Source organism: Nilaparvata lugens, chromosome 1, assembly GCF_014356525.2.
Source record: "Nilaparvata lugens isolate BPH chromosome 1, ASM1435652v1, whole genome shotgun sequence".
NCBI lineage: Eukaryota > Metazoa > Arthropoda > Insecta > Hemiptera > Delphacidae > Nilaparvata > Nilaparvata lugens.
Window position 1 is genome coordinate 83,769,197 of NC_052504.1, and position 13,502 is coordinate 83,782,698.

General features: G+C 34.6%; 1 protein-coding gene across 1 annotated transcript in view; it reads left to right on the plus strand.

The window, feature by feature from the left end:
- Nucleotides 1-1,792: 1,792 nt before the first annotated feature.
- The window catches only part of LOC111062052 (tudor and KH domain-containing protein homolog), a 38,338-nt gene continuing 26,628 nt past the window's right edge, over nt 1,793-13,502 (plus strand). The window contains exons 1-6 of the mRNA XM_039443359.1: nt 1,793-1,934; nt 5,406-5,512; nt 6,448-6,607; nt 8,474-8,604; nt 9,209-9,314; nt 10,729-10,910. Of these exons, the coding sequence (XP_039299293.1) occupies nt 5,429-5,512; nt 6,448-6,607; nt 8,474-8,604; nt 9,209-9,314; nt 10,729-10,910 (663 nt within the window). The 5' untranslated portion in view covers nt 1,793-1,934; nt 5,406-5,428. The remainder of the gene's footprint in view (nt 1,935-5,405; nt 5,513-6,447; nt 6,608-8,473; nt 8,605-9,208; nt 9,315-10,728; nt 10,911-13,502) is intronic.

A 13,502-nucleotide genomic window follows, 5' to 3' on the forward strand; every position in this document is an offset into this window, starting at 1 on the left:
AGGAATTTTCTTTTTAGTCTTCAATCTTTTTAGTAGCCCAAGTTGACTTCAATCGCACTTTCTTAAGATGTGTTTACACCAAAGTTAATAACAAAATGTTTTAATAACTTAATCCTTAAAGATTCTATTAGATTGAATATAACTTATCATACACATGATGAACATTTATGTGTTTGTCAAGTTCCGTTCAATCTTACAGAATCTATAAGGATTATGTTATTAACATTTTGTTTATAACTTTGGTGTAAACCCAGCTTTATTCTACACAAATTGTATAGAATTTTACTGAAACTCTTAAAAAGGAATAAATATGTTTTAAAAAAATTAATTGGATCAAAAAAATGTTTAAGAGGTACAGTAGTGGTATTTATATGGGAGTAGCCTACATAGTAAATTGTTAATTAATTACGGAACAGATTCTTCATTTTTTTAAAGACATCCATACACATTTGAAAATGATGTTGGATAAGGTCAAAATCATAACTTATTGGGCTCCTAAGAAACAATAAAAAAATAAAAGCTAGGTGCCTTCAGCGGTATTATGTAGATGTCAAGCAAATAACGGGCTCGATATTAATCGATTTTTTTATTTAAAAAAAGCTGGAAATAATTCTTTGTGATATTTTGGTTTTAATAATATACGGTAATCATTTCCTCTGCTAGGCCTACACGGAGCTCACCATTTGATTCAATTCTCATTTTTAGAAATTTGGATGATTATATAGGTAAATAATAAGTTGATTGGCAAGTCAATCTTCTTATAACTTTATGAACTAACTTTTACCTTACCGGTATTATATTTTTACAGCGTTTTCATATCATATTTATAATGTAATCTTGAATTCTTCATTAATACTAATTTACTACCTATATTATATAGGCTCAAAGTAAAAGTATTTTAATGTCATAATTTTATTATAGAATAGTTTTTTATAAATAATTGTAAATCATGACATTTTTTGTCATGTTCTTTTACTGGTTGTTGCATCCCCGCTCACCGGTGTATCGGTTTTTATAGAATCGATAGTTTCAGGTTCCTGAACATCGATAGTATCAGCAGAATATCGATACTCGATAACATATAGTGGATATAAGTAGAAGCAAAATAATCGATACGCAATAATATCAAGAATATTTGAACATCTGATTATCGAGGTTGAATGTCGATGGAAAAACATCGATGCTTAGACATCGCCGCTATTTACCCTTTACATTGGAGAGTTGAAAACATCGATTAACAATAATTAAATTTAAAATGTTTTATTTTATTGATTACAATGTATGATAATTGAGATTGAATCCTTGTTACAAATTTCTTATTTCGTTATCTATTAAAAACCTCACACAAATGTCATTTTTGCCATTTAAAAAAGTCCACTTGGAAGAAAACGATGTCATCGAAAAGTAAACTTCGACGACAATATATCAATGTTTTCAAATATGATGTATCGATTTTTGCCATTTTGCCACCAACCTTTTTCTTTCAGCTAGTTTCTTCTTTCTCATATTCACATTATTTTACACTCAACAACAAGGACAACGTAAGTGAGTGAACAAGCCTCAATCTTGCCACTGTAGACTATTGTTGATGTTGACTGTAGTTATATTTGTATTGACGAGGTGAGTAGTGTTGAAATTATTTTTTTTCAATTTTAAAATATCGGTTTTTGTGAATAGAATATTAATCTTCATTTTATTGAAAGAGATGCGCGAGCACTTATTGACCCTTTTGTCGAATATCTACCATTAGAAACTCACGTGTGTGTCTCATTTTATAGGCCTAACCTCTTCTGATTTTGAACGACCCTGTCTTTTTGACTGAAGTCATTTTCTATTTTTAAGTATGACAGGATTTTTCAAAAATATATTTGGTTTTAAAGTGTGGCTGATATTGTGAATACTTCCAGTCAAATCTTGTCATTTATGCCTAGCAAGTAGGTATCTAAGCTATTGAGTAAATAGATCTGTTTAAACTTAAACTAAGAGAATTTTAATAAATCTCTCATTGCTAAAAAAATATTTCAAGAATTCTTTATTCTTGTTTCTTAATGTCTCCATTGACCCTATTTTATTAATTTTACTCCTAAGTTTATTGTGTGATGAATGAGTGAGAACGATCAATTTTTTGACACTATTTAACTTGATAGTCGTTAATTTAGGCATTTATATCAAATTGTTGAATTGTATCAGGCCTAATACTTATCTGATTACCAAAGACATTTTATCATAAATTATTTGAAAATTATAGTGTTCATCCTTGAATAAATATAAAATAGGTTATTTGCTAAGCACACATTCCAAAATTGAGTTTATTCAGTAATTTATCAATAGTCATTGAAGGTTATAAAGTAGGTAATTGAATTAGGCTACATATTGGTAACTTGCTCTCTTGTTGAAAGGTGGGCATTCTGGGCAAGGCCAGTTCGTGTCCTGCTTAGCCTCTGATAAAGTACATCCAACCTATGGCTCCCTCTAGTGATATGTGTATAAAAGCTCTGCCTGGTGACAAGCTCATCTACCTTCGCTTGCACCTGCAAAGAGCATTAAAGAACACGAATACCGTGAGTACTCACTCACTCTCTCTCTCTCTAACAAAGAGAAGACTGCAGTGAGCCAGTTAATTAGCCCCACAGTAGACAGTAGATTCGTGAAGCTCAATTTTTTATTCGCAACACTCGTGCAACATCCCTTACAACTTACTTACTTACTTTCGGTGTCTCCCTCATGGTCCCAGGATCAGGGAATCGTCAAAAGTTTTAATCTCCTCTATTGGGGTCGTCATAGGGTGTGTAGAGTATTCTATACTCTAACGTATTGGTATGTGTGGTCATCAGTAAACTCTCAAACTATACTCAAACACAAACAGCCGCCATCCCAGAGTCTGACGGGTGACCCCCTGAACTCCCTGACACAGTCTATCCGGTTCTCCCGGTCAAGGACGAAGAATTCAAGTATTCAAGTTAGTAAGTATTCTCTTGTCGTGTAGTATGGTCTTTCAACTATATATTTCTTGAGCTTTTGTGCGAAGACGCCTTGGTCCTGAATTTCTTTTAATTCTTTTGGTAACAAGTTGAAGAGGCGGGCTCCTGAGGACTCCTAGGACATACAATGAGATGACAGTCAGTATACCATGCTGAGTGAAGAGTGTCCTGCAATGCTCCATCGGATCCTTTCTCAGTATTGTTCTAAGTGCTCTCTTCTGGATACTCAGGACTCTGTCCAAACTGGTTTGTGCAGCGGACCCCCAGGCCACCATGCCATACTTGAGATGAGAGGCAAACAAGGAATGATAGGCTATGAATGCGGTTTTTTCTTCAGTGATGCAACCAAGAGAACTAAACCATTAAACAGGTTGCTCTGGAAAAAGTGAAGTAGCATACTTTAAGGTAGGAACACTACCGTACATGTCAACCCTCTCAGATCACTTCGCTCAGCCTACCTCAGACAGCTTCTATTTGGCTTATGCACGACAGTTTCCTTTCCCAGACCTATTCAACCCTAAGCAGACTCATACTCCTCTCTATTTCTGAGGCTGAACACAATAATTGACTGCGTTTCCTTTTCGTTGAGGAGGAAGAGGTTTGTTGCAAACACCCTGTTCTCAAGCATAGCTTCTCTCTGTCAAACTCCTCAGTACTGCAGCCCTCGTCGAAGAATGTCGTGTCGGCAACAGCAGTCGTTTTGCCATCCACACCTGCAACATCATTCACTGAAAGTAGGGAAAACAGAGGCTCCAAGATAGAACCTTGGGCACAGTTATCTCAATCTCTAATCTGTGGAACATTCTATTGGCTAGCACGTATGGCCTCACAGGTTAGTTTGGATTACCCTCAGGGGACTCACTTACACCATACAGCTTGAGCTTTTTGAAGAGAATCAGGTGATCAAGCGTGCCAAATGTGGGGTCGCAGAGTATCGCCAGCCCTTAAAACCATCACAACCAAAAAAATTGGGCCGAATTGGGCTATTTCGTCAAACTGGGACGACGACAAACTAGGTCGCTTCACGCACACGACAAGCTTGTTTTACTCGAGGAAATCCACAGTCCACATGTTTTCTTGTTATTGTTTGTGGTACCGTTAGCGGAAACTGATTTAAAACTCGCTGGTATATAAAAGCTCAATTTATTAAAGTATCCATACTCTTTCAAAAGTAATTAATATGAATAATAATTTCATTTCAATATAATATTAACGTTTGTATAAGTAATAAATAGTATTCCATTTTATTCATCATAATATTCAACTATCAATTTCGAGTAACTGGTCAAGCAGTCAACGGTTCGGCCAATAGAATTTTTCTATCGAGTAGAGCCAGGATGATGATCATTAATAATATTAGAATTACTAACCCATAAAATAGATAACCCAAATCGACCACCTTCTCTGATCTGAGCGTATAAATATCTTAGTTTTGTTTCCAATACAGTTAGATACTAGAAAGAGATTTAAGAAAAAATGATATTAACATTATGTTTTCATAAATTTATTGATTCCCTGAATATGATGGAATTCCCCAATTTAGGAATATTACTAAAACTAATGATAACTCCTATAAAACACTTTTAATAGGCCTATTTACTTTTCAGCCTTTTTAATGTTACTACAAACTAAGAGGAATACAGGTTCAGTGCTGCCAAAAAAATGATAGATGTAAAATAGGAATAGACCCAGTTTGTCTTTCACTGTTCCACTTTGGTGGCGTCCGTGAAAACTGACCATTTTTTTGGTGAGTGGCGGCTTTTAGGGCAGATGGAACTCCGGCGGCCCTGTCAAATGCCTTGCGGAGATTACACAGGGTAAGCCGAGCAAGTCTACTTATCTCAAAGCAATAATACTGGCATTCTGCATACCAAGAAGTCAACCACACCTGTAACAGTCGATCTGTTTCTTCTGAAACCAAACTGCTTGGTCGCAAACAGGCCGCACTGGTCAAAGTAATCAAGGACCTGATCTGCAATAGCAGTTTTGTTATATTTTCGAAATTCCTGGCAATATAAATGTAGACCTGTGATTACCAGGGTCATGTTTGTCGCCTTTCTTGAAAACAGGAACCGTATTAGAAACTCCAAGATGAGCTGGAATAACAGATTGAGACAGACATAGATTGATACAAGCATTAAGAGGTTCTACAATAGAATACAAGATGTCCTTGATAAGATCAGGGACATGCCCTAAATGTCCTTACTAATAGAACTGTTGAAACTGGACACAACTCTTACAATGTCGTCACAGGTGATGAGGCGCCAGGTCCGTAGTTGAAGATCAGGAGGCTGAACTGATAATGAAAGATACAGCAAGAATATGGTTATTTTTAATCTAGAATCTACAATTTTATCAAATAGGTACCGTAACTTACAATACAGTTATTACTGTGACTTTCTCATGTTTCAATTTTCCTTGCAGGTCTTTGCCGAAACGAGTAGATAATGGGTTTCAAATCATGGGGTCTCCTATTAGCGGTACCAATGATGATTCTCAGTGCAACTGCCATTTATTACCTATACAAGCAGGTGAGTAACAAAATCATACTTTCATTTGAATAAAACAATTTCAAGAAACTCTCCGTTTCAGTAGTATTATTAGAAAAAAGGTTGAACCATGGTCATTCTATAGTTCTTCTATACTATATTTACTATGTTATACTATAGATGGTCATGGTTACCGTCGTTCAAAATACAAACACTCATCATCAATATACTTGTGGACGTCATGTCTTCACTGTTGACTCTGAAACTCCTCGAGTTTTACTATGCTCATTGTGGACCTTCAGCTCCTCACGCGTCACATTTATTCAAGTGGAAGGATGATCTATTGATAAAGGATAACCTCCTAGGCTAGGTGCACACCAGTTAGTCAAGACATGATCAGACACGTTTAGTCACAATACTTCACATTGTTGCGTATGGCACAGCTCACACTGATTAGTCATTGCAATTAAACATGTCTTCATAAGCAACTATGTGAAGTGGAAGGATGATCTATTGATAAGCGATAACCTCTTAGGCTAGGTCAAGACAAGACAAGACATGATCAGACACGTTTAGTCACAATACTTCACATTGTTGCGTATGGCGCAACTCACACTGATTAGTCATTGCAATTAGACAAGTCTTCATAAGCAACTATGTGAAGTATTGTTACTGAACGTGTCTGATCATGTCTTGTCTTGACTAACAGGTGTGCGCCTAGCCTAAGATGCAAAACAATCTTTTTCAATCCAACGAATCTACTATTCTGGTGCATCGTAGTCACGCCACCAAAATAACACAGAGGTTCAGGTTACTGAACAAAGCTTCTCGAGGAATCGTGAAGACGAGGCATGCAAAAATCAAGAGAATTGGCTCGTCAACTGAACCTCACATCGCATAATATAGAAGTGTCTGTAAATTTCCAATAAGCTTCTTAAGATTAATTTTATTTAATGAAATACTGATTTCTATTTCAGGATGAAAACGAATATGATGAATATGTGAGAACAACCCGTTGCACAACTCGTGAGGTGAAAATTCCAAAAGACACAATTGGTGTAGTGATTGGCCGAGCTGGCTCAAACATAAAGGAGATAGAGTCCAAGTCCAACACCAGGATCAGATTCAATGATGACGGTAGGCATTGCAAGCAATTTATCATCATTCTCTGAATTATTGAACAATTCAACATTGATAGGTACCTTTTCAATTTTGGTCTTGAGTATTTTCAAAATAATCTAATTTCCTTGATTACTATGGACTTTACTGATTATTACTTCCCTTTCTTGATTATTGATTTTCAAACAATTACATTACGCCTATAATAATATTATCATGGTATGCTGCAATTATGTCGATTTCATTGTGTTCGTTTTTACTTTCCTTGCCCTATTACCATAGGTAAGGAAAGTGTTGCTTTTGTTCCAAAAAAAATTAAGGTACCCTAATTTCAAGTTTTCTATACGTTTCAAGGTCCCCTGAGTCCAAAAACATGATTTTTGGGTGTGTGTGTGTGTATGTCTGTGAACACGACAACTCCATTCCTAATTAACCAATTGAATTGAAATGTTTAACTTAAGGTGCTTATACCATGATGATCCGACAATAAGAAATTCAATAAAATTCAATTCAAGATGGCGGATATGGAGAAAACCCATGTTTTTCACGGTTATCTCGAAAACGGCTACAACGATTTTCTTCAAATTTATACCATGGATAGCTATTTATAAGCCCTATCAACTGACATAAGTCTCATTTCTGGGAAAATTGCAGGAGCTCCGTAATATACTTGAGAAAAATGGCGGATGATTACTAAAAACCATGTTTTTCACGGTTTTCTCGAAAACGGCTCTGATGATTTTCTTCAAATTTATACCATGGATAGCTATTTATAAGTGCTATCAACTGATATGAGTCTTATTTCTGGGAAAATTGCAGGAGCTCCTTAATATTCTTGAGCAAAATGGCGGATAATTACTAAAAAACCATGTTTTTCACGATTTTCTCAAAAATAACTTGACCAATTTTTTTCAAATTCATACCCTGTATAGTTATTTATCAGCTCTATCAACTGGCATGAGTCTTTTCCCTGGGAAACTAATGGGGGTCCACCCCATCCTTGAGAAATGGACTTTGTAACCTCATTCTCGTGTATGAGGTAGGTAGGTAGAGCAGTTTATAAAAAGAACACATAGTCGAGATATTTCATCTGTAGAACAGCTGTTTTGACGACTTAAGAAAAAATCATCGAGTTTCCCAATTTACACAAAGGAAAAATAACTCTGAAAACAATTATATATACACATATACAGTAGTCTGATCGTAGTTTCAAATATGTTACCGCCAATCGTCGTTATGTTATTCCCCTAAATTATTCTCGTTTGAGAATGAGGCTTACAGTTCAATGAGCAAGGAAAGTTGTGTGAATGTACCACACCAGATTTTTTGACTTGAAAACAGTTTTTCTTTTCATGTGATCATTTGCGTTTTAAGAATGTAAGCTTGACTCGTAAGTGTATTGTATAAACTTTGAAACAGGCTGTGTAATCTAATATATTTTACATTTCTCCGGTATGAAATTTGGCTTTTTCAATATTTTATTATTTATTCGATCTTGTAATTTTAGTGCATTGACAAGTTTGACGTTGAGCAGTGTTTTTAGTCACAAATTACATCTAACATAAAATAAAATATTTTTGGTATTGCGTACCATACTTAACAATAAATAATGACACCTTAACTTGATCACTTCAATAGTCATTTCCTCGATAAATTTACAAGCTTGGAGATCCCAGTCAATTTCAAAAACGAACCATTCAGGATTGAGGTACAGGGTTTGGGTTTTCCACACAGCAACACTACGAAGTAAGAGTTGCAAATAAAGCCACAAGTTTAACATTCCTCGGGTTTCAAGATTGACAACAAAATCAAATCATATAAATCAATTTGCTCAAGTTGTTTGGTCGTGTTTCTTTCTTATTTCTAACCTTTTGATATTTTCAGTTGCCGATGACGAATTTCGTACGTGCGTAATTAGAGGAAGCAAAGAGTCGGTTATATTGGCCGAGTTACTCATTCACGACTTTATCACGAGTCAACCACTCATCGAAACTTACGAGATGTGGGTCCCAAAAGTAAGTTGATAAGTAAAGCTGCAAAAGTCGATCATAGTTTTGTTTTTAAATTCTTCACATCCATCCCTTTCAACTGTTTGCATAAGTAACATAGTAATAGAGGATAGATAGATGACTGCCTTTATTTTAACATGGAGGGCGAAGTTAGGGCGCAGCCGGCCCTCTCTCCAACTTAACCCTCCAATACAATTCTAATGCATATAATACTACAACAACGTATGGAAATATATATATTTTTTTAAATGATAGTATTAAACAAAAAAGAAATGTCCAATTATTAATAATTAATATTCACTCCTGAAACCCCACTTCAAGTAGCTGAGAATCATAGAAAGAAAACATTCTATTCAGTCGTTTTGAATGTATTAAACTTGAACTTTTGAACATCAGTATCTATTAGTGACTAGCAAATAACCCGTGCTCCGCAAGGGTGCAATTAAAAACTTGACTAACTGAAAACTTGACCTACTGAAATCTTGAAGAATTTAAAGTAGACCTTTTACCATCCTCGGTAAATTGAGAATTTATATGCAAAATTTCAAGTTAATTTCAAGAAAATATTCTAATTTCAAGAAGGAAATAATTAATGTATTTTGTTTTTCAGAATGCTATGGGTAGAATTATAGGGAGAGGCGGCGAAAATATCAAAGCTATTACCAGAGATTCGTGTTGCAAAGTTTCAGCTGACAGTAATCGAGCTCCAGGCACAGGTAAGTCTTGTAATCCAAATTTCAGTGTAGGAATAAATTTATTATGTTGGATGTAAAAAAAATAATAAATCTTTCATATGTATTTTTTAGTGTTGTTCGATAGATTTTCGAATGAATCAACTATAGTGAGGTCCACGTTTTAATGGCAGTGGATAAAGATAGGAGAATAGCGATGCCAATTCTCTGCATTAATTAATTATATTTCAACACTGTCAAAAACATAATTGGCATCGTTGTGGACCTAGAAAAGGATAGTACCACCGGCTTTGTCAAATAATAGACAAGGATAGCAAAACCAAAGTTGATCAAATACTGTCATTATAACGTGGACCTCACTATAGTGATATATTTAATTTACCACCAAAACAATATTCGATGTTCAATAAATTGTGTTACAAACCATTGCCAAATTATAATTGTGCCATACAGTCTAAACATTTTCAAGTACGAAGAAAAGTATTGTACTGAAAACATAGCGCGCTCGAGAAATAAATAAATAGATAAATCAATACAAATAAAAAATTCAACTCCAAAACATATGTCAATATTACTGACCACTAAAAATCTTCAACTGCGCTCTAGAGGCAATGTAAGTAGAAGCCCCACTATCATTTGTGGCCCTTGGTTTTCCCCTAAATGCAACTAACCATTGACATTTTGATTTACGTAGCAGTGAACTTGTCATTTCTAGTCTATCGCAATCAAGTTCTATTCTTTGTCTATTTACGGACATTGTGCATGCAGGAAGAGGAGGAATGATTTATTATGCTGAGACGTTTTCACGTTTACATCAATGAGACAATGGCATCTGAACGGTGATAAGTCATTTCAGGTGAGTTATATAGGTGCTCCATCCCACTATAGTGAGGTCCACTTTATAATGACAGTGAAGAAACGTGAACAGCCTTGCCGATTTTCTGCCTTGCCACTGTCTTCTATGGAGGGTATTTAATGTTATATTAACTGTTCATCTTGTTTAAAATAATCATTAATCAATTCTATTTTATTAGTCAAGAAAATATTTTTCAATGATTAAATAATAGACTAATAAATCTCAATAATAATTGAATCTAGTAATAATAGGCTAATTATTATTATTAGATTCAATTATTATTATTACTATTTAATAATAATTAAATCTCAATGATAATTGAAATTGAATATTTTGTCGATTCATTATATTTCTGCATTGGAAAACGATCGGGCAACTCTGTGGAGTTAGAAAAGGATAACTTCTTTGTTGAATGATAGACAAGGATAGCAACACTGTCATTATAACAGTTATATTGTCATTATAACATGGGCCTCACTGTAGTCCATACGAAAGACGAGATTGATCCAGTGGAAAAAAGAATAAACTCCATATCAAACATGAAATTAATTTTTGATTCTCTAATCACTGTTTTGATTGCAGAAGAAAACAGAATTATTCTGAAAGGAACAGCGGAACAAATAGCTGTGGCAAAATCTTTGATTGAGGAAAAAGTTGAAGAAGAAATTGAAATGAGAAAGACATTTGATGAACGATCATCCAATCGTTATCCTCGGAATAAACCTGCCAAAGCTATTTCAAATATTCCTGCAAATGATGACATGGTGAGTACCTTGAGAATTGAAACGATGTGTAGATGATAGTAATGATGAGCCGTTTGAAAACGTAGAATTGTAGATGGAAATTACTGAGCTGACCCCATTACCGGGCTGACAAATGATTTTTGAATAGTAGCGCTCATCGAATTTCCATCTAGCTCTTTACCCTGTTGTCAATATTTGCAGTAGCAGACGTCTTCGGGGTGAATCACAGCATTTTATTTGGATTTTCGTTTAATAATAAATATCGGGGGACCGAGCTTTGCTCTGGAGTGTAAAAGCATAGAAAATTTGTAACGAAAGATTGAATTTATAGTTAATATTTATTTATTCATTTTCTCAGTCGTACAGTTATGAGGAGACACTACAGGCTTATGCCCAAAACTGTCCCATTTCAAATTTATACTACATGCCAAATCAAAATCTAGGTTAAGCTACTATCACTCATCAAAATAACAATTAATCCACACTTCAAAAAACAAACACATCATCAATTACAAATAGATATACTATGAATTCGATTTACCATGTTTACTACAATATTTGTTAATATACTATGTACTATTCTACACTAACAGCATCTAGTTACTATTTTGGACATTCTGAAGAAAACATGTTTTCTAAAAAAGAGAAATAAACAAAAATAAGTTTCTCTTGCTTAATTTTTCTTTTCGTGAGATCAGCTAGATGATCCAGCATGCACTCGTTCACTCTCTTCCATTACGATATCGACAGACGACAAAATTTCCAGCTGTTTTTCCAAGGACCTATTTATCCTTTCTATGTCCTTCAGCGAGTTATCCAAGGGTTGAGACCTAGTGCAATCGAATCTTTATATTATAAACCTACTTTGTTCCAAATTTCGTGAGAATCGTTAGAGCCGTTGAACATGAATATATACCCATATAACCACATAACCAGATAACCATATATATAGAAATTGCTCGCTTAATACAGTAGGATAATAAACGTAGAATTATTCAGTCATATACTTATAATTCCCCATTCAAACTTACAACAAACACGATTCACATGTTATTACTCGTGATATTAACTTATTAATAATAATAAATTCTTGGGCTGGCGTTAGACAAAACAAGAATAGAGCTAGAATATAAATCTTGGAGAATAAAGCACACATTGAAACTATTAAACTTGTGAAAAGCATGATGAGATATGATTAACATTTCTCACGGTTTCACAGCTGTTACCCATTGTATATCCAGATTTTCTATAATCTTTGTTCAGAGCAAGCATTCGCTCTTTTTGTCCAAACACAGCCTTAGGGCCAAGCCACACGAAGTGTTTTTTAAGTCTGCATGACAAGACAGGAAGCTCTTCGAATAACTGGGTTGGCGTATCGAGTGAGCCTTCGGTCATGTCCTGCCGACTGAAAAATGCCTCGCGTAGCTTGACCCTTATACTAGTTATGGACTTGAGTTTCAATCGGAGATATGTGATTTCTCTATTATAGTCTGTTACACACTGTCTGTTGTAGTCGTTATCGGCTCTATGTTGTGAGCCGAGAGACGATATAAACAAACAAGTACTTGTGATAGTGGATCAAGACCGATTCACAGTTCACAAAGAGTAGAAAATCAATACTAAACTGATTATCATAGTACGTGATTCAGTGTGAATGAAAGCATTGTGAACTGGTATTTTCAAGTTCAGTTGACCGCAGACATAACTTCTATAAGCACCCAAGTGCAAACATTATGCTATTATTGTCGCTTATTTACATGAAGAGACTAGCCTATTGTTTTGGGTGGTTTTGGTTTATATGAAATACAATCATCTATTGACATCACGGAGCTAAGAAAATGTAGCTGTAAAGTCCTGCTCACTTTTCTCCATAGGGCTTGTAAAAGTATTGAAACACAAAGTTATCAAGTGTGCTTTTTTATTTTATCAAAACACAAATAGTTTCAACTCATTTGCAAGTGTATATCAACTCTATTTTATACTTAAAATGGCTCTAATGAGTTGAAACTAGTTGTGAATATACATTCTTTATTGATTCATACAATAAGTACATCATAAAAATAATAGAATCTTGCCCTATCAGTTTCTCTTCTGATGCTACTCGGGAGGTACCTCATGAATTTCATTCCCATATATGCTGGACTTTGTTCAAATTTTTCTCTCCTATGTTTCATTATAATGAAATAATTTCTATATCTTGTATGGTAATCGTGAACATTTGATTGCCTATTGAATGAGTGCTCGTTATTTTTTACATGTAAAATTGTTTTATAGATGTAAAGGCCATACACAGTCATAAATCCTAGCTTCTTAAAAAGTGACCTACATGACTGTTGATTATTATTAATATTCAAAATTATTCTTACCGATTCTTTTTGTAGTTTTAGTATTTTGTTTAAAAATATAATTTCATTCTTATTATCTAGTTCATCTAATTTCTTAATATTAGAATTTCTCCAAGTGAAATGGACAAATTTTGTTTTATCATCGTTTAGTAATAGTTTTTTCCTACAGTTACGTTGAAAAGTGGCCATTGCTGCACTGATTACAGAACGCAAAGAATCACTTTTCCGCTCTAGTGCGGGAAAATTTTTTCTGCACTCCAGATTTGCA